Source organism: Falco biarmicus, chromosome 8, assembly GCF_023638135.1.
Source record: "Falco biarmicus isolate bFalBia1 chromosome 8, bFalBia1.pri, whole genome shotgun sequence".
NCBI lineage: Eukaryota > Metazoa > Chordata > Aves > Falconiformes > Falconidae > Falco > Falco biarmicus.
In genome coordinates, this window is record NC_079295.1 from 14911258 (window position 1) to 14939091 (window position 27834).

Here is a 27834-nt window from a genome sequence, read left to right on the forward strand (position 1 = left end):
TCAGGGAGCTCACGGCGTACGTGTCTCACAGATAGAGCTAGTTGAAGGCGCTGTCTCACAACACAGAACGTGTCTGTCTCTCACCAGCCACAACACATCCTCTCTCTACTAATTAGCAACATCCCTGGCAGAGCCTCAGCTGAAAGGATTACGCTCTGTTCTCACCTTGCCCTCTCCCTTCCTCCCCCAAAGAGGAATGTTTAGTCCTGTCGGGATGCAGCCTGGCTGGCCCAGGTAAGGGGTCGGCCCGTGCCCCTCCAGACAGCCCCTCTACCAGCAACAGATTTTGTCCCCGGGACAATCAGTCTGGCCCTGAGTGACGGCCACACAGCATCGCATCCCTGCAGCGTAGTGCCGGGGGTTGTCAGCCTAATGTGCTCTAGTGGAACGGAAACAGAGAGCAGCATCTGCAGCAGGAGCCAGAATAGTCTTTTTCCAGCTCAGGAGGGAAGGGTTGATTTCCCAGCTCTGTGTGGCCAGAAGGGCGAGTCACAGAACTGCAAAAGCATGGAGAGTTGCCTGTCCTTTCTCCCATTTTTGGGGTTCCTTGGCTGCTGGGCCCAAGAGCTCTTTGTACAGCAGGTACATTCAGCACCTAGCACAGTGAGAGGCAAATAATGATGTCGCGTGGTGGAAACTTGCACAGCAGTTTCTCTGAGTGCACCCAGTGGGGTCCTGCCTGCCTCGTGACAGAGTAACAGCTGGGGGTCTGGCAGTGCCAGCCTGTGGGAGGCATGGAGAAGGGCTCAGCCGCTCCCTTGTCCCAAATAGCGGAATGGTTAATTTCATCAGCATAAGGGAAATACATAGTGAATTCTGCTGCAGCTGAACAGACTTCTCTAAGCAAAAAGCTGAACCAAGCTACTCCACCATTTTCATGCCGTAAGGAAGGTGGTGGCCTGTGTGAACCCCATCTTTGCAGTGGTTATGCTGCCTTTTTTGTCAGCTTGTTGCTTATATAAAATCTATTTGATTGTGTCAGTTTGGTAAAAAAAGCCTGTAAGAGGACTGCACAACCTGGTCATCAAAGACTTTTGACAACCCTGTGCTAGCACTTGTGGAAGGATTGAAAATACTTCGGAGCACTTTCTTGCATCCCCAGGGTGAATCCCAAGCAGGGTAACATCGTGTGCTGCATGGTGCTGCACATGGTAGTGAGCTACAGGATTTAGAGAATGAATTCCTTCTTTTGCCCAGCAAATCTCTTGATGTGCTCCAATTCTGTAACACTAGTCCCTGCTAAAGCTGTTGCCGTTTAAGATTGAGCTCTGTGGGTCACTTGCATGTATTAATTTTTCACATCTAACTAATGCCTAAATGTGAACGTTGTTAGCGACATCCTTTCCAAAATCACTTTGACCTGTGTATTACGTTACCCCGTGAATGACTTGCAGAAGGAAGTAATCAAAACATGTATAGTTCCAGCTAGTGTTAATTGCCTTTTCATCTGTTTCTGTCCCTTTTTACTTGTGTCCAATAAATGTTGATAAGGCAGGGATTTAAATCTGTACTTCAACATAATTTGGTTCATTTAATGGGAATGACATGACTCACTAAGGCTTAGCTCCAAATATTCCTCCAGCCCTGTGTCAAGCACTTCAAGGATGTCAGAAGCAGATATGGAGAATCTGAAGTGCCTGGTCTTAGCAAGAATGCCTGAAAGGTCAGGGAGGGGACGTTGTTTCAGGAGGTGTCTCCTGAAAGGCCTGGGTATGTACTGGTTCAGGAAAACACGTGTATTGCATATGAACTTTCCAAGGGTACCGCAGATGAGTATGCATACAGGATAAAACTTGCAAATGTGTGATTTTTGATTGCCTCTGATCTTGGGTGGGCAATGTGGCGTGTTATAAAGGAGGGCCTGTAGCAATGTCTGGAAATAAAGATCTCTTAAGATTTCCTCAAGAGGTCCAAAATTGCTGCATCTGGAAAATTTTGATCACAGCATCTTGAGAGGTTAGTGAAGAAATGCAAAGTGGTTTGTGCCTTTGAAACCTATTTTGACTGTATGAAACCTCATATTTTCAGAAAAGGTGAGACTGAACTTGAGCTATTCTGAATGCAGACTGAAGTCACTCCTAACAGCAACAGTTGTTATCATATGTTTTTCACCAAGTGACAGAATTTTAAGCCCAGGAGAGACCAGCCATATCCACAGATGTTCATACCGACAGCGGAAGGCCAGGAGAGAGCAGCCATAACCGCAGGTGTTCATCCCAATAGCCATTTCTTTGTAAGGTGCAGATTTAGCAGACAGCAAGTTTCTTGGGAACATTTCTATTGACTGACCAATTCTCTCTGAAAGCCAGGCAGGATCTAAGGGACAAGTGCTCACGGGGCTGTTTCCTGGCTGAATTCTGCCCAATTTCCCAGCAAGCTCCTGGCACCCCAGGACCTCCCCCATCCTGTGCTCCCACAGCATTCCCAGGCAGGGGGCTTCTAGGACTTCATGTTGTGACAGGAAAGCTCCTAGCTTTTCCTGATGCTGCAGAATTTCTCAGAAGTACGGGCAGCTCACCCTGTTTGGCACAAACTGGTTTGTTGTACATTGGGTTTTAATGTTGGGATTTTCCACAAAACAGAAATCGCAAGTTTCAGCCAGCTTCCGTCCAGGCTGCCGAACTGTTTTCTCCAGGGGATCTTGCCCATTGGCGGTTACAAACTTGCCTTCTAACTCCAAAGTATTTGCTATGTTTTCAGCCAGAGGTTCCTCTAACCTGTCTCTCCCTTTGCTGCATTAGAAAATGGCTTAGTGCTTTTGTCCCCAGAAATAAAGGACTGCAGCTGTAATGGATATTATTTTAATGTTGGTGTAAACCAAGCAAATAGAAACAAGCTTCCAAAGGTTGTGACCTGAGGCAGGGCAGGGAAAGCATTGTGCCAAAGCTGAACTGCTTGGAGTAGTTTTACCCTGAAGGTGTCTTACAGCTAAGGAGAGGGCAGGAAAGGGAAATTCCTGTTAAGAGATGGCACTGATCAGAACAGCATTGGTCTGAAGATACGCAGTAATTAGTCTATATTATTATTATTTCATAGAGACATTTGATAGCTCCCATGTATGAGTTGGGGTTTTGTTTTATTCACATGGTCAGAGTCAAAGCTGGTGTAAGCCAGCACTGACCTTGGCCAGGCAGTGCAGCTGTGCTCCTTCGTGCCTGCTGAGGAGCCTGGCCAGGGGTCAGGCTACAGGGAAGAGGTGATGGTCCCACCTCACATGCACACGGAGGGTTTATGGTGGAAACCACAGCTTCATGGCTGTTAAGGTCACCTTTGCTGGACATTCAGTTCAGACAAGGCAAAACTTGGATGGTTCATGGGAAATGCCCTGCTCTCTCAGCTGGGAAATGGCCTGAGTGCTCAGACCACTGGAGTGGCAAGCACTGGCCCCTTGGTCATGAAAATACCTCAGATTTCATGCTTCAAGGTTGATCATTTGGCAGCTTTCCTGAGAGCTCAGTTCACTTACAGCTGTAAGCATACAAATGCATGTGTGGTATAATCACCCTGCTTGGAAATCCCAGTGGAGCAAAGTATTTAACTCTGAAAAATACTTGGGAGTAAATTCTTTGCAATGTATAGAGCAGCAAGCATTTCAGAAGCAATCTAACTGTGTATTTAAACAGTCATTACTACCTTCTGGGCAAATAACACGTTTTGAAAATGGTCTCTATACACAATAGACGCTAACAGAATAAATCCTAATTGCTCTGAAGGACCCATTAGGCTCTATCAGGTCAATACATGGTGGAGGTTTTTGAAAGTCACTCACCCTGTTGTTACATAAGCCACAACTTGAAAGTCCATAAATAAGTATTTGCCCAATGAAGAGTGAGGGCTTTGCCAGGGCCATACTAATTTATCATGTCAACTTAACTATGGGGACTGGTCGTTTTTTGCCAAGGGCCCATGTGTAAAAAAAAAAAAAAAAAAAAAAAAGTTAAAAGCACGACATGATGTGTTTCAAAAACTGCATATCTGAAAAGTTTCAGGCTGCACTATGCCCCCCAACAAAGTCAAATTGAAGTTCACTGCTACCTCCTCATCTCAGCATTTTGTGAATCACAGCAAGATTTAACGGTCAGCTGCAGCTGTGGTGCTGATGGCCAGGCGGTGGCATGGCAGGACCCTTCCTCACCCCCACCGACCCTCCTGTGCCTTTGAACTGGGGCCCTGACCCTGCTTCTGCCTTCTGCGTGCTGCAGTGGTGGCACCTTGGGACAGGAGCACCCCTTCGGAGTACCAACTGTGCCTCACAGAAGGGATCCCAGTGCCTGGGGAGACTAATGCAAACTAATTATGTAGATTTTACGTTCATTTGTATGTACAGATATTGTTAAGTAATTATTGGTGGGTCTGGGAAGATGAGTTTCAAATGCAGCCGCTCTTCCTGGTTTTACTTTAGTCTTACTTACCTGAACATCTGGTAGCAGTTTACAAACTGTGGTGCTTGTGTCAAGTGTTGCTGAAGGCTCTGGCACTGTTAGAAATCGTGTTTTGCATTAATTCACTCAGAAGCCGTCTAGTTCCATGTAGGTTTTTGAAGATAACTACGGTTTGGCATGGTTTTATTTTCCTGTGATGGGTCAAGGTGCGTAATTGTACAGGCCTATGTAAAAGCAAACAGTATTGATGTAGGTTAGGATTTTCAAGAGGATTTCAACAAGGCATCCATGGTAAAAAGCATCCAACTGATTTAAATTGGAATTCCTGTCCCCAGCCCACTGCTTTTAAATCATTTGGGCAGATGAGAAAATGTTTCCCCCTGCTGCAGTTTCACTTCGGTAGGATTCAGGTGCCAGGGTCCCTTCTGCACGTGCTGGCAGTGGTTGTCATTCTGCTCTGCCTGCTGGCAAAGGGCTCAGAGCCCCTCCCCCCCAGTCTCCCTACCTGCTGGGTCTTTTCTGCCTGCGGGGCAGCAAGGACCTTGGTCTCTTACTTCAGAGCCTTCCTCCAGGTCCAGTTACCACCATCAGTCTTGGTGCACAGGTGTGCGGTGCTGGCAGCCTGCAGCCTTGCAGCTTTTGGGTGGGAAGGCAAATGCTTGGCACAGGTGGAGGCGGACAGCGCGCCCGTCCTGGTGCAGCATGCAGCCGTGTCCAGTGCGTAAGGGAAACATCAGTCTCCTTTTTATACCAGTACACGGGGTCTGCTGTGCTGGAGCTGCCTGGGGGCCGCATCGTGATAGCGAGCATGACAGCAGTCCATCTCTGCAACCACGGCAGGCAGTAACGCACAGCCTTGCCAGTCTTGTGCTGCTGCAAACCACTTTGTGGTCCCCAGCACCCCCTCAGTCAAACTGTTTGTAATCAGGGGTCACTGATAATTTGAGCAGAGCCTGAGCTAGCACAGCCTCCAGCTGGTGACTGGCAGGCTGCCCACCAGCACCAGGAGCCCACTGTCACCTGCGCTGGGCCCCCACCGCTCCCTTCCTGGGAGCCAGACACTTTGTCAGTGGTGCAGACAAAGCCAGGATTTGCCGCTGGAAGAAGGGTCGAGGGCCAGGGATGGCGTGCTGGTCCTACAACAAGAGGGGCAGGAGGTTCCTGCCCTGCTTTGGTACAGGCAAAGCCAAGAGCGAGATCAGTACTCCCCCGGCTTTGTCCCTGCCCAGAGCCTGGGCTGAAAAGCTCTTTGCAAAAGTCTGCTGAATAGTCTAACAAGGGCAAGGGCAACAGCTAGTCTTTACAAAGGAAGCTCACTTAGTCCTTTTCTAAAGTCTTTTAAAAGTCACAGTATCCTTCACAAAGGCAATTTTTTCCAGGTAAACAGTACAGGCTGACAATAAAGCAGTGACAGAACCAAATACAGAAATATTTACCACGTTGTTACTTTATTCTTCTACCAGGAACTGCAGCATCCCAGCTGAAAATGCCTCAACAGGTGGAAGTTATGTCCATGAGGACACATATATTGTCAACACCTGCCCATCTCTTCTGGGATGGAGCCACCGGCAGGGACTGGTTGGGCTGTTAAGCAGATCTGTCTGCCATGGTGGAGCTTTACGAACACCTCTGCATATGGATTAAAGGTAAAATGATTTCCTAATAATTTGTAGAGTTTTTTAACAACAATAGCAAGTTCTTAGGGGTGGGAAACACTTTCTCTTTTTTCTCCAGGGTTTGGCACGGTAGGTTTTGTGCAGGCACAGCTTCTGTCACTAATAGTGCTGGATGCACATAAAGCACTGTACTCTCATACTGTACTGTAGAGATGAATAACAAGCTGTTCTGGTTGCTCTGCTACATATTCATAAAAAACAAAAAGGAAACAGAAGCACAGAGCAAGCCAACAGATGTCTACCTGGCTCTTAATTGGATTTTATGTGTCCCCAGCGTAGCAAATACAGCATTATTTACAGCCAGGCTCTAAGAATTAGATACATCTGGAGGAGTGGTGAAACCTGAACCAGACTATGGGAGTTGGTAGGTTAACTGAAATGAAGAGCTGCCCCATTTTCCCCTTCTTATCTTCTCCCTTCCCACCTATGTACTGGTTCTCCGTTGTGTGTTGAATCAAACCAAGATACTGCCCAAGGGAATGCTTATAAAAATGAAAAATGCCAGCAAAAAAGGAGAATTTCTAGTCTTGTGGAGCTTCATCAGCATTTTCTAATTGTACAGCAATGATGATAATAAAAAGGCTGCCCTCTGCTCTCAGCTATAATTTGGATAATCAACTGAAAGCCGTAATGAAACTGTCTGTGATTGCTTTCTGCTGGACTGCTAGTTCACAGAAGCTCATTGTTGGGCAGAATTAAAAGTTATGACTCCTGCTACAGGGATACACCACTGTGTTCCAAAGGAACATGTGACTTTGTAATTCTCTTCTGTATGGCTTTATTACAGGCAAACCTTGCATAAAGCAAAGAGGTATAGAGAGTTAAGCTTTTGTTTCTTTGCCTGTTTTCTAGAAAGTTGTTCAGTGTCAGAGCTGGCAGTACCAGATAGCGTGTGCGCCTGGCCGGGGGCACTTGCAGGCACATCGGATTTGGGGTGGTCTCTGGCCTTAGGGTGCATGTGGCCTTGGGGCACGCTGCCCGCAGCACAGGAGCCGCAGGGCAGCAGGCGAGGGCAAGGCGGGAGCCAAGCCGTGCTACGGGTCGCGCTTTGGGTCGTTGCCCCAAGGGCCGCGGGTGCGGCGAGGGGCAGTTCGGGTGTGTGAGGTGCTGGGCACAGGCGCTCCCCAGCGCCAGGCCGCAGAGCGACCGTGCCGGGCCGCGGCTGCGCCTTGGCTAGTCGGGCCGGTGCTGGAGGCGAGTGCCGCGGCCCTGGCCGCCCTTCCACCCGCGCCCCGGGCGGCGCAGGGCTGGGGAGCCGCCTGCCTCCCGGGCCGGAGCGAGAGCGCTGCCGCAGCGGGCCTGGCCCCAGCTCCTCGCCGCGCCCCGGGCGCCACCCGGGCTGGGCGCTCAGGTCCGCGCTGCCGAGCCCGGGCGGCCGAGCGCAGCCGCGACCGGACCCGCCCGCCCCGGGGCGCTGGGACGGGACCGCGGCCCCGGGCAAGCGCCGGCCTCGCTCGTTCGCGCCGCGCCCGGCGGGAGAGAGGGGGCGGCGGGCGGGCCGGCCGGGGCCCCTCCCGCGGAGGCTCAGTTGGCCGGGAGCGCCGCCCTGCCCGGCGGCCGCGGAGCTGGCAGCGGCGGGAGGTGCTGCCGCCACCCCTGTGCCGGGGCCGGGGCCCGGCTGCCGGAGCAGGGCGGCCGCGGGGCGGGACCCCTGCCCGCCCCAGGGTCGCCCCCTTTGCCCCGCACGCCGTTGCGTCCCGCGGGGGGCCGGAGGAGGAGGGGTGCGAAGCGGCGGCCGCCCTGTCCCGCTCTGCTCTTCCCCCCGCCGCCGGGGGGCCGGGGGCAGGCACGGCGTGGGCCGCGGTTCGGCGCCGCCGTCCCTTCTCGCCGGGCCGGAGCCGCCCCCGGCAGGCGGGGCGCCGCCTGGCTCGGCCGAGGGGCGGCCGCGGGGAGCCCCGGCGGGGGCGGGGCTGAGGGCGGGGCGCAGGCGGGGGGCGGGCCGGGGGCGGGGCGCGGGCGCGGCGCGGCGGGAGAGCGCCCGCCCGCCCCAGAGCGCAGGTGGCGGCGGCGGCGGCGGTCCCGGTCCCGGCGGGCCCCCGCTCCCGGCGCGGCGGCGGTGGCGGCGGGCGCCCGGGGCATGCGGCAGCGGTAGGACGCGCGGCGGCGATGGGCGGCCGGGGGCTGCCGGTGCCGCTGCTGCTGGGGCTGCCGCTGCTGCTGGGGCTGCCGGCGGCGGGGCGCGCCGCTTCCAAGGCGCTGGTGTGCCAGGAGATCACGGTGCCGATGTGCAAGGGCATCGGCTACAACCTCACCTACATGCCCAACCAGTTCAACCACGACACGCAGGATGAGGCCGGGCTGGAGGTGCACCAGTTCTGGCCGCTGGTGGAGATCCAGTGCTCCCCGGACCTGCGCTTCTTCCTCTGCAGCATGTACACCCCCATCTGCCTGCCCGACTACACCAAGCCGCTGCCCCCCTGCCGCTCTGTCTGCGAGCGGGCCAAGGCGGGCTGCTCGCCCATCATGCAGCAGTATGGCTTCGCCTGGCCCGAGAGGATGAGCTGCGATAGCCTGCCGGTGCTGGGGGACACCGAGGTGCTCTGCATGGGTTACAACCGCACGGAAGCCACCACCCTGCCGCCTTTCTTTGGGAAGCCCACACGCCCTGCCAGGGACGCAGCCAAAAACCTGACGCCGCTCGATGGGCAGCGCCCCTCCGGGCTGGACTGCGGCCGGACTTGCAAGTGCAAAGCGCCCCTTATCCCCATCTCCAAGGAGTCTCATCCGCTGTACAACCGCGTCCGGACTGGGCAGGTACCCAACTGCGCCATCCCCTGCTACCAGCCCTACTTCACCCAGGACGAGAAGACCTTCGCCACCTTCTGGATTGGCCTCTGGTCCATCCTCTGCTTCATCTCCACCTCCACCACCGTCGCCACCTTCCTCATCGACATGGAGCGCTTCAAGTACCCTGAGCGCCCCATCATCTTTCTTTCTGCTTGCTACCTCTTCGTCTCCGTGGGCTACATTGTGCGGCTGGTGGCAGGGCACGCCAACGTGGCTTGCAACCCAGAGCACCACCACATCCACTATGAGACCACGGGCCCGGCTCTCTGCACGGTGGTTTTCCTTCTCCTCTACTTCTTTGGCATGGCCAGCTCCATCTGGTGGGTCATCCTGTCCCTCACCTGGTTCCTGGCAGCCGGCATGAAGTGGGGCAACGAGGCCATTGCTAGCTACGCGCAGTACTTCCACCTGGCCGCTTGGCTTATCCCCAGTGCCAAATCCATCGCTGTACTGGCGCTCAGCTCTGTGGACGGTGACCCAGTGGCCGGGGTCTGTTATGTGGGCAACCAGAGCCTGGAGAACCTGCGGGGCTTTGTGCTGGCACCACTGGTGGTTTACCTCTTCACCGGCAGCCTCTTCCTGCTGGCCGGCTTCATCTCGCTCTTTCGCATCCGCAGTGTGATCAAGCAGGGCGGCACCAAGACCGACAAGCTGGAGAAGCTGATGATCCGCATCGGCATCTTCACCGTGCTCTACACCGTGCCTGCCACAATCGTCATCGCCTGCTACATCTACGAGCAGCACAACCGGGAGGCGTGGGAGCAGGCACAGAACTGCTCCTGCCCGGGGGACCCCCACCGCCCCAAGCCTGACTACGCTGTCTTCATGCTCAAGTACTTCATGTGCCTTGTGGTGGGCATCACCTCTGGCGTCTGGATCTGGTCTGGCAAGACACTTGAGTCCTGGAGGCGCTTCACAGCCCGCTGCTGCCGGGCCAGGAAGCCTGCGGGTGCCTCCATGTACGGCGAGACCAGCCCGGCACTGGCGGGCAGGACGGTGCTGCCCAGCATGGCCTCCTACCACAAGCAGGTCCCGCTGTCCCATGTGTGACCGGAGGGAGCCTCGGTGACCCCAGCCACAGGGAGGAGAGGGTTGCAAAGACCCTGGGCCACAGAAGAAGGGGTGGCAGCTGGGCCACCCCCAGCATCCTCAGCCCCACTGTGGTGGTGCTGCCCGGGACTGAGCATGTGTGCCCATTGGGGTATGGAGCGGCCGCAGCCCCAGGCAGGGCAGGGAGAGGTGCTGCCAACAATGTGGGAGCAGAGAGACAGGGACGCCTGGAGCCTGGCAATACTGTGTGTGCTCCATTTGGGGTCCCACACCCTGTTTGGGGTCCTAGGGTGCTGCTGCCTGCAGGCCAGTCAGGTGGCAGGTAGCCTGTGAGCTCTGATTTGTGTCCTACGATGAGCCTCTGGGCAGGTTCTGCTGGTGCCAGGGTGAAGGGGAGAGCTGCAGCAGGTAGGGTGGGTGGTGGCCCCCAATCCCGGCTAGTACTCCGGCACTGCCACCGAGCCACTTGCTGGAGCCCGCGGGGTGCGAGGGAGCTGGGGAGAGCTGGCAGCTGGGGCTGCCTCCCTGCCGTGCTGCACCTGAGCCCCTGGGCACAGCTACGTGTTGCGGGGGACAGGGCTGGGGGCCCCCAGATGTGACGCTGCTGCTGGCCCCACTCGGATGGCAGCCCGCTGAGCCGCGGGGAGGGAGCTGCGTGGGCCAGGGGCTTCATGGGCAGCAGCAGTGTGGGAGGAACGGGCTGCAGAGGGGAACGGCCACCCAGCCCTCGAGGCAGGCAGGGAGAGGGTCCCAGCTGTCCTCAGCACAGGCGGGGACTAGGTAACCCCAGAGGTCCCCTCTCCCCTGGGCAGCACGTGCTGCTCTCCCCGGGCAGGGGGCTGAGCAGAGGCCGGTGCTGGTGGGGCTCAGTTCTGCGGTGCTGACGCCTGGGTCTGGCCCGCTGCTGTGCATGGGCAGCTGCTCCACTGCCCACCCCGGAGAGCCTGGGGGCTGCGCGGGTGACGAGGCTGCCGTCCCAGCGCGGGGTTCACAAGGAGCCCTGGGCACCGCTGGCAGTGGCAGCGACAGCGCTGGGAACGGGTCGATGCTGCTCTGCACCTCTTGCCTCTGCAGCCTGGCGAGCTGCTTACGTCTGCCTTGCGCCGTGCAGGTTACCTGGGGTGAGATGGGCAGCCCCGGCACTGCCTGCCAGCCTGCTGGCTGCGGCACAGCGTGGCACAACCAGCGCTAAAAGGGTGGTTGCACAACTGCAGCAGGTAGTGTGGGCATGGGGGGGGCGGTGGTTCTGTGCCAGGCAGCAGTCTGTCTCTCCTGGGGAGTGGCTGGATATTCCAGCTATCCAGCTTCAACACTTCTTGCTGCTTTTTTCAAAGCTGTGCCTCTGTCGGAGACAGTGTGGGATTTGCAGGATTTGAGAGTGAGCAGTTAATTTAGGAAAACTTAGCAGAACGCTCGTACTGCCTTTCCTCCAGCTTCCCAAGCCTTTTCCCTTCCCTGTGTCAGACAGCAGCAGCGCGCCGACAGAACCGGTGCCTGGCATTAAGCGGTGGTGACAGCTGGGTTTCAATAAGTAGAATGATGCTGAGAAGGGGGGTGGCTGTTGTCAACTTCATGGAACGCAGCAAGGGCAAGGGGCTCCGGCTGTGGCACAGGGTGGTGAGAGGTGGCTTGTGAAAGCACCCGCGCTTGGTTTTGGTTTTTTGGGGTTTTTTGGGGGTTTTTTTTTCCCCTTTCCCCTGCCCTAAGTGGTGATCCACCCAGCCATTACTTGAGTCATTTTTTTTGCCTGCCTTCAAGTGTGGCACCGTGACCCAGCTGCTCAAGCGCTGGAGAACAGCTGCTGGCTTTGCTCCCACTGGACTGCAAGGATCCCAGGTTGTTCTCAACACCCTTGGACCACTTCAGTCAAGAAGGTTTCCACCTCGTTTTAAAACCAAATCCAGGGAAGCGGGGCAATGCTCGAGAGGCACATGTACTGATAAAGCTACTCCCAAGGTACCACATGAGTGTCTGGGGGGTTCCGGGCAGAGCAGCAGTGCAGGGGATGAGGGCTCGGCAGGGGCTGCCCAGCCGCACAGACCAGCACTCTTGCGACAGAGCGCTCGCTCCCTCCCTCCAGCGTGTTTGCTGTACTTCATTGTGGACAGAATTGCACCGTGTTGTGTTACAAACTGTGAATAGTTGTATTATAGCCCAGGTTGTACATACAGAAGCCGTAGTGACCTTTGATATGGGTTTGGGACAGGTGTGTTCTCGGCAGCAGGGCAGGTCAGGTGCAGAGATGCTGTGGGCAGTCTCGGGTTATGATCCGGGGTGTTAAATAACTCCAGCCTGCCCAATCTATGCCTTGCTGGACTCCTCTCTTTCTATAGTGCCTTTTGTAGATACAGCTAAACACACATCATGCAATACAATGAACAAAACCATGTCAAAGGTGGTGTTTTGTTGTTTTTGTTTTTTTCCAAAGTGCAACTGACTGTGTAAAGCCTTTTTTTTTTTTTTTTTTTTTTGTAAAAAAAAAAATATCCAAAATTAGCTACAAATCATTGCCTATTGAAAAATGCAAGAGCGTTTTCAGCTTTGATCTAATGGTAGGTTAATACAATCAACGTGTTTGAGCCTGGCTTCTCAGCAACAGGTGGCAGGAGGGGGAAGGCGCCGTTGCTGGGTGCCCTGTATGCTGTAGCCAATTTACATGTTGGGTTTTGCCTCTTCCGTTACTGATGCTGTTCAACATTGTTTAAATAACTGTACTATATTTTGTGAAAAGCTGAAGAAATTTTATTCAAAGAGAAGTATCAAGATTAGTTATTTATGAGGACAAAAACCACCCCCCCCGTGTGTTGTTTTCTTTGCTTCTGCTTCTGTTAGAATATTAATTACCGTAAAGACTTAATTGCGGGAGGACGGGGAGGCATGTGCAGGGGGGCAGTGCAGAGCTCTAGCTCCCTAGGGATCGTGGGGGACCAGCGAGTTCTGCATGGCGCCGGAATAGCATTTCTGTGTGCACGAGCCCACATGGCGCTGCCCTCGGCATGGGGATGCCACGCTGTGGCCCAGCCCAGCACGGTGCTGCGTGCCATGGCCCATGTGCAGCCTCTGTGCTGAGCTGGGTTTAATCCTCAGGGGCTGCCGTGCCGCACGCTGCTGCCCGTGTGCCCGTGACCTCTCTGACAGCGTGTCTCCTTGTCAGGCCAAGGTCGTGCCTTGCTCGTAGAAGGGGGTTAACTATCAACTTTTATTGGTGTTCTGCAGCTTGCGCAGTACCAGTCCCTTGCCCTGTGCTGGAACTGGGCCCTGAAGAAGTGCCCTTTGATACTTTTGAGGCTGAGCAGGTGACAGCTCTTAGCCAAGCAGGACACTGCACGCAGATTTGAGTGTCCCTGTTGCCATCTGCTGTGAGCTCGCTCATGCTGGGAGGAGCACGTAGAGGAAGGACAGCAGGGGGTTAAGGCTGGCTCCATGGTGACTAATGGTGCAGGACTCTGCTATCTAGTTAGGTGTGTAGGCACACACTGGGACCCACTAGATAGGATCTCCTACCTGGAAGCAGTATTCCAGCACCCAGAGATAAACCTGACAGCTGCACTGACTGACTCACCTGATTCCTCAGTGCTGGGTGATCCCCCCCATGCTGTCAGGGGCCACCCCACGTGCAGGGCAGCGGTTATGGGCTATGGAGGGGACATGTGCCATCTCAGCATGAGGCTCTTGCTGATGGAGCTGAGGACACTTGCCGCCTGCCTCTGGAAGCAACTCCAGCACCTCGCTGGCAGCCTTGTTGCCATCCTCGCCCCTCAGCAAGCTGCTGTGTCCTCGGCTCCGCAGTAAGTAGGAGCTGAGCAGAACTGCTGCCCACTGCCTACCTGGAGCTGCTGTTTTGGAGTGAGGGAACTAACTACTCATGCTGCTCCATGTCCCGTTTGGGCAGCTTAGGCCATCCTCGAGGTAGTCACCGGCTGCCTGGGGGTTGAACAGTGCAACTGCAGCTGTTTCAGGCTGGGTGGCATGGGGACAGTGTCTGACAGCATGGGGACCATATGGCTTCTCAAACAGGTTTTAATATCACAGAGCAGAAGCCGAAGTGGTTGCGTCACCCTAAAAAAAATGCCTTGTCCACAGAGGCAGCCTGAGACTTTTCTAATCCTATGCCAAACAAGCCCGTGTTCAGCCAGGTAAATACTCTCTCCCTGGCTAGTCAGCGAGGGGCTGGGGGGCGTGGGTTAGTAAGTGCGCTGCAGTCACGTTGGCAGCACCCTGTGTGTAATTCACTGTATCCTGTCAAGCAGCTTACTTCGTGCAAGTGTAGTTTTCCCAGGTAACATTATGGAAAGCCAGCCCTACCTAACGCTGCTGCGCTGTGGGAAATGCCCGTGCGGAGTGGGGGCAGCAGCCTGCCCGGGGTTGAGCTCTGAACACACCAGCTCACCCTGCCCCGCGCATGCCGGCCAACCCCCTCCGCAACCTCTTGCCTCAACTGCTTTTCTGTCCCCTTCGCTTGCTCAGGTTATGTTTGACGCCCTATGCTCTTATCCAGAAGCACCAGCCTTGACATTTATTCCATCCCTGGAGTGCCTGTCCTCTTAACTGCCAAACCCACGCTGAAGTAGTTCTCATAAAATTTCCTTAGAAACAAAATACACAGTCCCTGTACACAGAGGGAAGGGGCTGCTGGAGGCCAAGGGCATCACGTAGCTCACAGACAGGTCCCTGGTGGCTTCCTGCCCCTGCTGACCGCTGACACACGGTGCTCGCGTTGTTCTTGGTGGTGCTCGCCTTACTCTTGCTGGGCCGTAACATTAGCTATTGTCTCTGCAAACAGTATTTACTGCCAGATGGGGCATGCTGCCCTGGAGCTGAATGCAGGCAGAGGTCGCCTCAACATCGATTAACTAGGATTCAGCTGCCGGGTTAAGAGACACAAGGTACGCTGAGCCTGTAGCTGGTTGCTCTTCCCTGGGAGCAGAGGTAGGTAACAATCTCGGTAATTACAATACTCAAGCTATGATTGTAATTTTTCTTTTGCCTTTTTGAGAGAAGTGCTGCTAATGTATAAATACTACTGAGAGTTACAGGGAATCTCCCCCTCCCCCAGTTCATCTTCCGGCAGAACCACCTAAATATAATTTCTTCCAAAATGTTATCGCCGCTCATCCCTTCAGAAGGGAGCTGTATCTTTTTTATTGTTTACTTAAGAAATCCACTAGCTGTGTTTTCCAGAATCCAACTCTTTCAGGGGAGCCAGAACATTGAATTAAACGGAATTGCTCTTTTTTTCTCTCCTTTAAGAAGTTGAGCCCTGTTTAGCATCTGCTGAACAGATCAAAATCCTATTGACAATGTGCTCTGGGCTATGCTACAGTAAAACTAAAGCCAGTTAAGGCTGGGGACAAAATTAAGTTCAGAGCAGCAGTCTCCTGCAGGATGCACTGCAGAAGCAGCCATCAGCTTGAGCTGTCACTCTCTTGCCATCCAGGCCAGCAGCAAAAGCCTCTGTCTCATTTGGCAAAAGAGGTAAATGACTGCCCCATGCCAGCCCACAGCAAAATGCATCAGACCCATCACACAAAGCTGAGGGCGCCTGGCAGTGCAAAGGGAAGAAAAGCTCTTTAGCAATTAGGTCAGGAGTCAATCCTGGAGTTGGTCGCTTGTAGCTTCCGATTTAGTGCTCCTCAAGGGAGGGCTTAAAAACCATAAAATCGCCTCCAGTGAGACTGGTCCTACTTAAAGGACATTTCGGTGCAAAGAAACTGTCAGTGATAGTCCTTTGAGCAGCCCCAGTCAAATTCTAAATCCAAATGCTGTGGGAATAGCCAGGCAGCTCCGCAGGTCCCTACCGCACCTTCAGCTGAAGCCGTGCCCCTGCCCCAGCCACCGACCGAGCGGCTCTCTGTCGCAGCTGCCCCCTGACTCTGCTGCTGGCTCCCCAGACATTCACAAGTCACCGATAAAATGAAGGCGAGGGGCCTTAATGCACACCACTGGGGGTTTTTCACACTTGAGAGGAGCTGCCCAGCACCAGATACTCATGATGGGGAATTAAATCAGACAGCTGTACAGAACACACAATTCACCTTTAACTTTAATTAAAATAGAGTTTATTAGCTTTTCTTTTAATACAAACATGAGAAAGGAAAACCACCTGAAGATGTAGCATTGTTTCCAAAATTGAATTGTGATCAATACCTGAAGTGCCAAGTTCCATGGATTTGGGAGCCAGGGGCTGACACGTTTGCATACCGCAAAAGGCTGTATGCATCATTTTAACAGCTGAGCGCAGCCGAACTGATGGCTACGCTCAGAGCGCCCCACTCGCAAAGGCATATGGACTGGCTGTTCAGTGTAAGTGTCTGGGCCTTGGCTGGAAAAGGAAGTGCACAAAACCCGCGCCGTTCGGGGGGAGGTCTGCTCCTAGGACAAACCGCCTAGAATCTATTTGGATCCAAGAAGGGAAGATACCACAAAGACTTGTAACAGGAATAGTCTAATAATACTTATCCTGTTTAGAGTTCAGTTTCAGAGCCTGAAAGTAAGCTCCATTCCAAAGTCTCAGAAAGAACAAAACCCAAGCTTGTAGAGCAGTTGCACAAGGTAAAATTCACTTTGCAAAGAAAAAAAAACAAAACACCTGGGTTTTGTAGAAAGCTTTTTGATAATTCTCAATTGAACACAATATTTGTCAATCTACCTTGTCAGGTAGCCCAGGATTCTCAAAACTCATTACTGTCTCATTATGAATGTAAATCCCTCCCAGGAAACAAAAACCCCAAGGAAGCCAGATGGATGCACAATATCAGCTTTAGGAACTCCACTGTATATAGCACAAGAGATCTGCAGTAGAACTCAGAGAAGCAGTGCTGCACACATGCCATTCACCACTGGATCGCTACACTGTTGGGGATGGTGATGATGTTTCCAGACCAACTTTCTCATTCAATGCCTCAGAAAAATATACAGATTGCATCTCTTCCAGAGCAATGTAAGTATTAGAAAATGAGAGAAGCACCATAACTCACAAGAAATGCAGCATGGACCCTATACATTTTAACAATACATAAAACCGTGTCTCTGCCCCCAGTCAAAACATTCAAAGTCTTTTGACAATCTCTACTGAGTGGAGTTGTGGGCGCAGAGTTGGAATTCCTTCCTGCTGGGCAGCTTCTTGGTTATGAACAGATCACAAATAATAGCAGCTTTTAGTAGCCAAACCAGGGAAAAGCCGTCAACACGTGTCTATGCTACTGTTTTCAGCTCCAGAGTGGCTTTATACTTTTAAGAGCCCCATGTTCTGTTTTGTTTTTGTTAACACTGCATTGACCCGAAATACATATGCAGCGAGACTCTGGATGACAGGGGAGAGGAGGGAAGAACATTGTAACTATAGTCACGTGGTTAGTGTTTAAATTCTAAAATTGAAAACTACTTATTATTAAAAACCTCAAGAGTTCACAGCTATAGGCCTACATAGTAAGCAAACATCTGTGGGGGAGAGAAGGAGAGAAGTTTGTTTTTGCACCTCTGGATACATTAGAAGGAGGAGAGAGTTGATGTGACAAAGGTCTTGTCTTTTGCACCAAGTATGCTCCTCGAGCTCTGGGCTCTCTCCTCCTCGTGCTGGAAGACACCATCACCTCTGGCTTGTGCGCGTGGAGTGGTGGTATTCCTCCAATTCATATGGATGCTGGTTCGTGGTGCTGCACCCTTCTCTCTCCTCAGGAGAGGATGGCATTAGAACGGCGGATGCCAACTAAGTTATCAGCACTGAAAGATCGTCTCATAGCAGCTTTTGACAAGTCTTTGTATTTGTCTTCACACAGCCGGGAGATAGCCTGGATACCATGTTGAGATACAAAATGAAAAGTACGCGTTAGAAAAGCCTGAACGTTCCAAGGAAGCATTTACAAGCGTAATGCCAACAGCGCAGCTGCTCTGCAGCAGTGACGCCACTAGCTTTTTTACCTAGAAAGATAGTAAATAAGAACTACTTTGGAGGGAAAATATTAAAGGGGTCTGTCCCCATGCTAACAGCAACACTACCCGTCAGGAAGGAGGACATGAAGAAGGTGAGTGGTTTCCATATCCAAGTATCTTTGTTCTTTTACCAGTCCCACTATCTAATGGAGGACTTGGACCCATTTCAGATGTATGAGTTTGTGGAAGTTATGTTCAAAATTGCACCTAGTAGTTAGGTCTGGTGCACACAGCAGCACAAAAAATTTATTTTAACAGTAGAAAAATGCACGCAGCCATTTCTATGAGAGAAAAGGTGTCCCTTGGACACCTTGCCCTCAGCCACAAAGTGCAAGCAGGCCTAGGAAACGAAGTTCTACTAGGATGTCTGTTTGACCTTTACCTTCTCTACACCTTTTTGCCCCCAACATGTCCTTCCTGGGATCACTCACATGATCAGGTTCCTAAAGAGGTCCAAGAAGGAAGGGCAGCCCACTGCTGGATGGCACGGCAATGCCCATGGCACTTTAATACAGCTATTCAATATCAGCACATGTGGGCAACTTAGTATTTAACTGCTTTTTCATGCATTTATTGGCCTGCCTCTGCTCTGCTGATCTAGCTAGTCAAGCAGCCTTTATTCTGGTGCAGCTATTCCAGTAATAAGCCTAATTATTTAAATCCTAGTAACACATGATTGTCTAGAAAACAGTGTGTCCTCCCCTGCAACACCTATTGCTGACTGGAGCCTTCAGGCATTATCAACGCAAATAAATAAGGATACCTGTAATAAAAGGCTGAACTGAATTTCAGTCCTGAACATTTACTTCCATTAATAATTTACCACCTATCACCAGATGATCTTTCAGAGTCCTGCGCTCAGCTACAAGCCTACACCTTCCCTTTAAGGCAGCACCCATTCAGCACAGCCCAGTGTTCTGGAAGTTCAAAAGGTGAAAAGCACTCTGAGCATGAATAAACTTCTAAGTGTATTTTAAAATAATTATTTACATTTATTTCTGCCGACCTTCTGGAAGCATGCATTTGGCTCAAAAGTGGCATTCTTTGAGACACTGGCTGCATGAGCTCCTGGTGCAAGACCAGACAGACTCTCCATCCTGTTTTAACACTAGCACATCAATCATAAAGCAACCTGTGTTGACATATTTAGCCCCAGTCACCCATATGGTGTAAATCAGTTTTCAGTCCCTGGAATACTAATTTGCTGCTTCATACAGGCTCCTGTCAACTGCTCCATGTGCTTCTAACCAAAACGTAGAATTAAATATTTTAGCGAATGGTTTAAATATTTATCATGCTTTAGAATTAAATCCAAAATGTCCTATATACATGCATTAGTAAGTGCATTATGGCAAATCACATACTGTACTGAAAATTACTCTGGTTTTAAATACCAAGCCCCCAAATACTAGCAAAGAACAAACAAACCAGGCTCACAACCTGTAAATCATCTACTTATGCCAGGGCACTGAGCAGTTCAGTAAACAATTTCCTGTGGAATATGAACTGCCCTACAACCACATTTACAATTAGTGACAGTATTAGGCTAAAGTGCAAGTAACAAGGGTGAGACAAAGCAGAAAAGTTGCATTGCTTAACTTTAAATAGTGGAATTCATACGCGTATCATACCTGTCATTCCAAAGGACCAGGAAGGATCCCACTTATTCCCAAAGTTCAGCCACTTCTGGGATGAAATAGAAAACCCCACCCTGGCACTTGGCAGAATTATTGGGGATGGGCAACAGAACACTATAAGCCAAGGATACCGTAGCACACGCTCTCTGAAAGGCGCTACGGTACCGGTGTACACAGGGCCTGCAGTAATGCCTTTGTTGAAAGGTCAACAAAACAACATGCAGAGTCATCAATTAAACCTGGACAGATGAAAGGTTGCATTGAGCCAACAAGAAGTTTTGCCTGGGAACCCAGGTAATTTAGGTATTTTTCAAAATGTCTTATGTATCTCCAGCAACTAGGAAGACCGACTCCACAAAAGTTCCGAGTTATTTTAAAACGAGCCTTCATACCAGAGGCGGCTGCAGGGACTCACAGGGGGGCTGCTCTCCTATTGAGCAGAAAGGGCCAGTAATCTGTATTTACACTCATCTGGGCATTCTAAAGGACTCCTAAGAAGCGGCTATACCAGAAGTTTATCTTAAAGCAGCGTTTCTCTGGGAAGGTGAGGTTCTAAGAGTTGTGAAAAGAAACATTACTATTGCTGCAGCTGTCCCCAGACAAATGGTTTGTTACACCATGACAGCAGTAAGAGTGCTTCCCCCAAATCTGAAAGCAGCTGTGCGGTGGGATGCAGTGGGAAACCTTCAGCTGGTAGTATTTAGAAAGGTCCAAGTGTGACTGTCTCTAGGTGCTTGGAATACAGACTGTGGCCAGGGAAGGACAGACAATCCATTACATATGACACTAATCCTTTCAATCTTAAGCAGCCTAGCTGAGCTACAGTTCCCAAAATAACTTCCATTTTATTTTGTGATCTGTTAGACTTCCGTAATCTCTGTCCCTTCCTTTCCTTGGAATACTAGCTTAGCCTAGGCATGGTTTTAGAAGTGCTAACTGTAGTTATAAAGGGGTTAAATTACCCCATAATACACTAATCTAAAAGCTTTTTAGTTTTCCTAACCACCACTTAACATGATTAGCAACAGATGCTCTTACTACAGGTACAGGCACAGTCCCCTGCTCAGCCAGTCTCAGACCATTACCTCCAGTTTCTGTGCTCTCTCTTTACTGAGAGGCTCCAGCAGAAAGCTCAGGTTATTGTCATCTGCTAGGGAGCGAAGATCGAAGTAGTATTTGGCGTAAACACTGGCAGGAACATTGATATTAAACTGCAGTAGCTCCAAGAAGTGTCTTTCCATCTCGTTCCTAGGAGGCATAAGGGACAGAAGACAAAGGAAAAAAAAGATTGTTTTAGCTGGCTGAAAGCACTGAAGAGACCTTAAGCCTGTTTTTAAAAGCAGCAACTTGGAAACAGTCATCCAGAGCTCTGTATTACTGGGTTTGAGAGACGGGTCCTTCGCCAGTGCTCAAAACAAGGTGCAGCTTTTGAGTCCTGGCACCTCCAGCTCGGAGGGGACGGTAGCACGCCCTGCCGCGCACTCGCCGGGCCGACCGGGGAGGTTCATTCTTCAGAGTTCCATTAGTGCAGCTGTACAATTCATGCGCCGTTCTCACTCTGTACGGCCCCACACTATAGTGATCAGATGAAAGGAATGATGTATGCTGTTTATTAGCTCTGAAGAACTTGCAGACATTTTCACCGGGCTGATAACAGGAAGGGGGTTTATTGAAGTAGAGGCGGACTAACAAAAGGAGTAGGCAGATCACCACGGCAACAAATGGATCTATGAAGAGCTGCTGCTATTATCTCACAGAAAAAAGCCTCTTGAAGCAACATGGATTCATCTCCAATAAATAAATAAATAAGCAGCATTAGGTGGGAGATGGAATTCTCTCCTCAATAGCATTAGGCAGGATAACAAAGTACTATGTCAAAGGGCACTGTCCAGTTTTTACTCGCTCGTCTAATTTCACCGGGCAAAACGTTTGGAGGAGAGTAAGGAGAGCACTGTGACATGAAAAAGGCTGCTTCAGCTACTGTACCATGGTCAGCTAAATCAGAGATGTTCTACAGAGGACAAACAATGCTTTACAAATTAACCTAAAATAAACTGGTGGTACCCAAAGCAAGCAATTCAGTTCAACACTAACTCAACGATTGTTCCTACCGGTAGCTGACTTGTCTCAACAGAACTGAGCAGCTGTATGGGCCAAGTGTGAATACACCAGAAAGCAAGCTGCACAAATTCAGTACCAAGGCTGTTCTTGCTTTTGGGGGGCTTTTGAAATTGATGTTTTACCTATCAGGGGGTGGTGGTGGTGGGATATAAATCAAGGAATCATCTAGGTTGTATCCTGTGTTGGATGGCAGGTCTCAGTATGAATAGCAGCTTTGTGCTTCTTTCTAGCATAGTGGACTTGAGTGTCATTGAACCTAGTGCCAAAATTAATTTCCTGTTCATATGGTCATAAGCCTATAGAAATGTAAATCAGATAATGTTTTGATGATCAGCTGATCAGAGCTTGATTTACCCTGTGAATAAATGCTCTTCACTGCCCCTTTTGTACTCACTAGGCTAATACATTTTAATTCTGTAAAAATACAATTCTTCATTGGATTAACAAGTCTATTAACGGTGGTTTAAAACCTGGGAAAGGATAATGCCTGTGTGTTTTCTGTGCCTTATTTACAAATATAGGTAGCCAAAAGAACGAACAGCATGTGTCCCCTTACAAGCAATCATAGCAAGATTAGCAGCTGCACAGTTAATTTTTCAGTGATTATGGATTCACTCTCATCAAAACAAGCAAGTTTTGACAAAGGATGACTCCCAAATACCAATTTAATTTCCTTTGATTTTTTCCCCATTAGAAATAAGTAAAACAAAACCAGACACCCCCCAAAAGCCAAAACAAAACCCCCTTTCAGTAAAAAAACCCGCCTTTGCTTTGGTCAAATAAGAAAGGGCTTGTGATAGAAAAAAACAAGACGAACACTTTAACCTATGTTGAGTAGGAAGAAGCTAAGGCAAATGAACTCATCTGCTAGTGACAAGGCCTGGATCGCGTATCCTTTAACAAACTTTAACCCACTGGCAGTTTCTGTGAGAACCGCACGGCTCGCACCGCTCACAGAGCTGTGAGGTGGCGCTGCCAAGCAAGTGTCTTTGAGCAGTAAGGACAGCGTGTTTGGTGGGGACGAGGTGCACCTACCCTGCCTTCTGGAGAGGTGTCTGGCTCGTACACGTACACACACACACAGATTTGCAAACTGGGTGAACTAAACCAGACAGAAAACCTTTTGCCAGTTCCAGCGTGGTGTAACTCTTATGCTTGGTTTGCAGTGGCTCAACAAGAGTATCCATCAGGTTAGCAAGAGCATTCCAGGTATGTAGAGCCAGGAGGAAAATTCACAGGAAGTTCACAAACAAAACGTGCCACCAGTCCTTGTGGACAAGCCTTTACTGCACAGGAATGGCCCGCCCAGGGAGCGATACCCAGTACAGCCCTGCCGAGCAATCTTCAGCTGGGAAGCTGCTGGGGTTTGGGGTGGATTTTTTGGCAGTGTTGCAAAGTCCCCAGCACTAGAATGCAGACATGCCTGAAATCCTTTGCCAGTTGTTTCCTCGCAGTAACACCTGTATTCTAATACCATCAAATGACTAGTTTAAAAAACTACTGAAACTACTAAGGCTGACAATTAACTGTAGTACCAACTATTAATTGAAAGTAGACTTAAAAACAGAAACCTCAGTTTTGCTGAGTCTTTTAAGCAGTTTTCCAAGGTCCTGATCATGGTGATGTTACCCAGCCCAGGAGCAGCGAGGTCTGCCCAAATGCAGCACTGCAGGGCCTGGGAGGACAGCCCCGGGCCACTGTCAGAAAGGGGTTGTACAACTTCTGCCCATACCTAAATTCAAAAGTCGAAGTCATTTCAAATGAGATAGGATTACAAATATCCCGTCTTCAAATTGGAGGGAAAAATAAGCCTAAATTCAGTCTATTTTCCTTACCACCATCACTGCTTTGAAAATCTAAGTACTGACAGCTTCAGGAGACCCAGCACTGGCAATACAGAATAAACATCCTGCTTGTTACGGATACTTTCAGTGCTATCAATTTGATTTGTCCCAAATAGGGCTAGAAGAGGAGACATCAAAAAGAGCAAGATGTACACTCCAGCACTCCTAGCATTGCTGACCCCACTTCAGCCATCTCATAGTTATGCCTCAAGTATGTTCCTCAGAGAGATGAGCACTCTGAGCCAGGCTGAGTGAAGATGTACATTGTATAAAATCACTAATTATGCTTTCCTGAAAGCAGAGCTGGCACAGCCCTGCATTTGGAGACAAAGAACTCCCAGGCAAGGGGTGTGTATGAAACACGGTACTATGTTTGCTGTTTGTGGTGTGACATAACTTTTGTAACAAAAACTGGTTTGGGGCAGACAACTCCCCCATTTTCAGAAATTCCAACCCCCACCTAGAAGGAAGAAAACTGGACATTCCTCCTCCTAAAGAGTCCCAGATAAATAATTACTTACTGTATTTTAAACATTAGCTTTAGGCTGAATCCAGGGAAGAGCGCTGGGGGCAAGAACAGAGTCTCTACACGGGTAGCCTCTCAGTGCTGCGTGCAAACCTCTGCCACCTCAGTCTGCTCCACTACTAGGACTGATGGTTACTGCACAGCAGCATGATAAAACTCAAACACACACAAATCACGTCGTGAAGCTTATTAAGGCCAGAAAACCTGGCTTGGTATTAAGCTAGCCTTCTGGCATTTCTACCGCTGTGATAATAAGAGAAATAGGGGGACAAGCTAGCAAATAGAATTAAAACAATAACGTTGACATCTCAAAGCTGTTGGAGATGATAGAACTTTGCAAGAAGGAATTTAACAGAAAGTCTAATGGGCCAAATCCACTCCACATAAACACGCCTCCAGCCTGTAGTACGAGCCTGGAGCCACAAGGATGAACATCCTCCGAAACTGCAGGGCTTAAAGCTGAGTGCACCAAGAAAAAAACAGCAGATTCAAAGAACTTCTGAAAAACTAAAATCTACATCTGAGACAAGACTAGGTACAAGGAACAGCCTTACAGAAACAAGCAGTAGTAAAATGGAGGAGTTTGTTCTCAGCACTGTAGACAAGTCTAAGAATTCACCCAAAGAGGATGAGCTGTAGCAGCAGCTGGATGTAACACATGCAACCAGAGGTACCAACACAAACACCGCCTGTCTGCCAGCCGCAGTGGCTAGGAATTCAAACCTTGGGATATATTTAGGCCTTAAGCGGATACAAATGCAGACACATAAGTCACAAGTTACAGCTTACCTTGCAATTTTTCAAATTCTAAAACAGAAAAGGTAGGGAACAAATTTAGTTCACTTGGTTTTTTTCTTCCCAAAAAGACTTTTGATAAGACTATAAATTGGGCACTTGCGTTACACCAAATCAAAAAGTTAATGGAAACAAGAAGCCAGTCCCATGGTTCATCACTGGGGGAAAGAAAGTAAAGAAAACTAACTTTGAAGTTACTCACCCAAGTCATTAGAAATATTAATACAGATTTGTCTCAAAGTAGGATTATCCAAAGTTTCCTAGGTTAAAAAACAGAACGAGGCTGGACACCAGACATACATCATATACATATACCATAGCACCAGACAGACATTTTGTCAGTGTGATCACAAAGACTGCTGTTCCAAAAAACAAACCAAACAAAAAAATCCAAACAAACAAAAAAAGACACCACACAAAACACACCCCACCACTGTAGATTAGCCAAACCATGCAACTTACATGTCCTCAACAGTAATGTCCTTCAGTATTTGGCAATAATCCACATTCCACACAGCCTGATCATCCCAGACTTTAGAAGCCAGCAGAATAGCTCCTAGGACTATCCTCTTCCAGTTACTAGGGCATATGTCTATCTCTGCATAGGTTAAAAGCCTTTCCAAATAAACCTACAAAAAGAAAAAAACCAAACCAATTTTATATGTGTAATTAAGACCAGGAGCCAAGTTCTGAGCAGCAAGCCTGCCATTCCAATATGACTGTTTTATCCCATTACCGCTAAGTGTGTCAAAGTAAGTATTGGTGATTACTGTTTACGCTTTAGAATCCAAGCTGTCAGGAGTTACAGGTTCCAGCACAAGACCTATAACACCAAGGTATACAATAAAGACACTGGAGAATCAGTTTTGAGCAGCGAGCACTGCTGTTTCAGGGAGACACTGCTAGAGTTCTTTCCATCAACGAGTCCAGGCAGTCACTGACAGGTTCTCATGAGGGCTTGTCTGGGACAGCACATCACTCAGCATCATGCGAGCCTTTCATCACCGTTAGGGTTCAGCACTTGTAGCCTAACAGGAAGCGTTCAGCACTTCCTGCACATCACCTGCAATGTGATCTCTACTCACAGGACAAAGATGTGTTAATTGCTATCTTTCCACAGTGAAAGGCGTTATACTGCTATTTCTGCTTCACTCTGTGAACAGACTTCAGTCCTTCACCTACAGCAGTGTCATCCTCTGCTTTTACCTACATCACCAGCTGCTGAGATAGTGAGATACCCTTGTCCAAAGCGTGTCTTGGTCTTTTACTCATTTCTCCCATGTAATCTCCAAGCAGCCCAAAGATGTTGAATCGGTCTCTTCCTTAAAAGTTTTCTATTTCACACTCCTATAATAATTCACATACGAAGTAAGCTGCACTTTCAAATTTGAATATAGATTGTTTTTAATGTTCTAGTCCCTCAATTAAGTCCAAGGTCCTAATGAAACCTCAGAAACTAGTGGGTGCAGGAAGCCATTGTACAGGTCTAAGGGCAGGATCACGTCTTTATTACTAGGGTCTCCCCACATTTTCTTCCCATCCTGTGCTTGTAGCCGTCAAGCAGACTGAAGGTGTTCCTATTATAACAGAGCCATCTAGTGGTAAAATCCGCTTAAAAACCTCTCTTTTTTTAACTACTTCCGCGACTAGGATCGCCCAGGGTTAGCGATCATCTTTGTCTGTCAAAATTACCTGCATGTCTTTGGAAAAGCAAAAACCTCAAACTACTTGCAGAGTTTCAACAGCTCTAACTATCTGGCCTTTTTAATTATTTCCTTATTAAAGAGAGTCTTTCAAGCTCAGTTTGCTTAATTACCACATTGTCTTTTGGTGAGAGTTCTCTTCTGTATTCCTTTCAAACTGTTTTTCAGCAAGAAGCCACAATGAAGACTGAAATCTAGTATGCAACAAAGTGCAGTTTAAAAGATTGTCTAATGGCGCAGTTATATCGGTTGTGGGTTTTCTTTCCTTTCCTGTACATATACATATGCATATATGTGTGTGTGCACATGGTATCATCATCACTTTTTTATATCCATCTTGCTTTCTGAAATCAAACAACAAACTGTAATGAGATTATTTTCTTACTGTTGTTCTTCTGTTCCAAATACATAATGTTCCATGTCACCTGGGGAAAAGTTGTAGCCTCTTTGGTTTAATGAAAGTTTCATAGAAAGGCAGCAATGATTGGAGGACATAATAGTGAGAAAGTTCATCTCCTGGAGTTCCTACAGTATTGATCCTCAACCACTTAGGCGGTGTTACTTGCACTGTTCTGGCTAATGTGAACCCAAAACTTCCCACTTTCCCCTCCACACAACTGAAATGGAAGATGTCTTCATGTCCGATCTTATTATACCCCACTGTTTACAGCATCCGGCTGTTCTGCCTTTCTCAAACTTCTTCAGAGAGTTACATACTATGAAACAAAGAGTGTTTGACTGATAATTATCTAATTAAGCATTACATATTCATATGTAGAAAAGGTAAGTTCCTTTTTAGTTATCCACTTAGTGACTACTTAGAAATCTTCTCTAATGAACTCACTTGTACAGGGTCTTCATTATTAACAAGGTTTAATGAGATACTGTAACTATTTTAATGTCAATTCAGCCCAGTTCATTCATTGAGGGAAGGGGAAAAAAAAGGGAAAAAAATTTTGAAAGCTGAAGTTTCAGTAATCAGGCCATCTCTTACCAGTGTCACTATTGCACATTCAGCTGTCAGTTGTGCAGCACTGAAGAGCGTCCGAACAAACCGGTAGATGTGCTTGTGATCAGGGTCATGCTTGTAGTAGTCATCTGGAACTTCCTCCCGCTGAAAGAAAGTTCTTTGAATTACTGAAAATCTGTCTTACTTAATACAGACTTTAAAGAACAGCCACACATGGTTGTTTCTTCTCACCGAGCAGAAGTGCATACAACCCTTCCCTGTCACAGAGACAGAACAAAATTACATACTGAAAGAAGGAAGCAGCCTTGCAAAATTACGAATATTCCAAACAAACGCAATAGCTTAACTGGTATCTTTGTTTTGAACACTGTTGGATCTGTAAGGCTAACGGGAAAGAGCATGAACTACCAT

The 27834-nt window shown here is 49.3% G+C and overlaps 3 protein-coding genes across 3 annotated transcripts in view; 2 read left to right on the forward strand and 1 right to left on the reverse strand.

Annotated features, from left to right (window-relative positions):
- PLEKHM3 (pleckstrin homology domain containing M3) overlaps positions 1-14825 on the forward strand; it is a 120916-nt gene extending 106091 nt beyond the window's left edge. Inside the window, exons 9-10 of the transcript XR_008823717.1 lie at positions 5846-6028; positions 14679-14825. The gene's annotated coding sequence lies outside the window, so the exon portion shown is untranslated. The remainder of the gene's footprint in view (positions 1-5845; positions 6029-14678) is intronic.
- FZD5 (frizzled class receptor 5) lies at positions 8057-12688 on the forward strand. The gene has a single exon (XM_056350392.1). It carries the CDS (start codon positions 8165-8167, stop codon positions 9893-9895), a length of 1731 nt encoding a protein of 576 aa, XP_056206367.1. The 5' UTR covers positions 8057-8164; the 3' UTR covers positions 9896-12688.
- A 1112-nt stretch (positions 14826-15937) lies between the features above and the next one.
- CCNYL1 (cyclin Y like 1) overlaps positions 15938-27834 on the reverse strand; it is a 34328-nt gene continuing 22431 nt past the window's right edge. The window contains exons 7-10 of the mRNA XM_056350393.1: positions 27448-27567; positions 25213-25379; positions 20550-20712; positions 15938-17685 (exon numbers count right to left, since the gene is read on the reverse strand). Of these exons, the coding sequence (XP_056206368.1) occupies positions 17569-17685; positions 20550-20712; positions 25213-25379; positions 27448-27567 (567 nt within the window). The 3' untranslated portion in view covers positions 15938-17568. The remainder of the gene's footprint in view (positions 17686-20549; positions 20713-25212; positions 25380-27447; positions 27568-27834) is intronic.

Bases quoted from the DNA above. Each gene is read 5' to 3' on its own strand.
- FZD5 (XM_056350392.1), top strand. From the start codon at position 8,165: ATGGGCGGCCGGGGGCTGCCGGTGCCGCTGCTGCTGGGGCTGCCGCTG.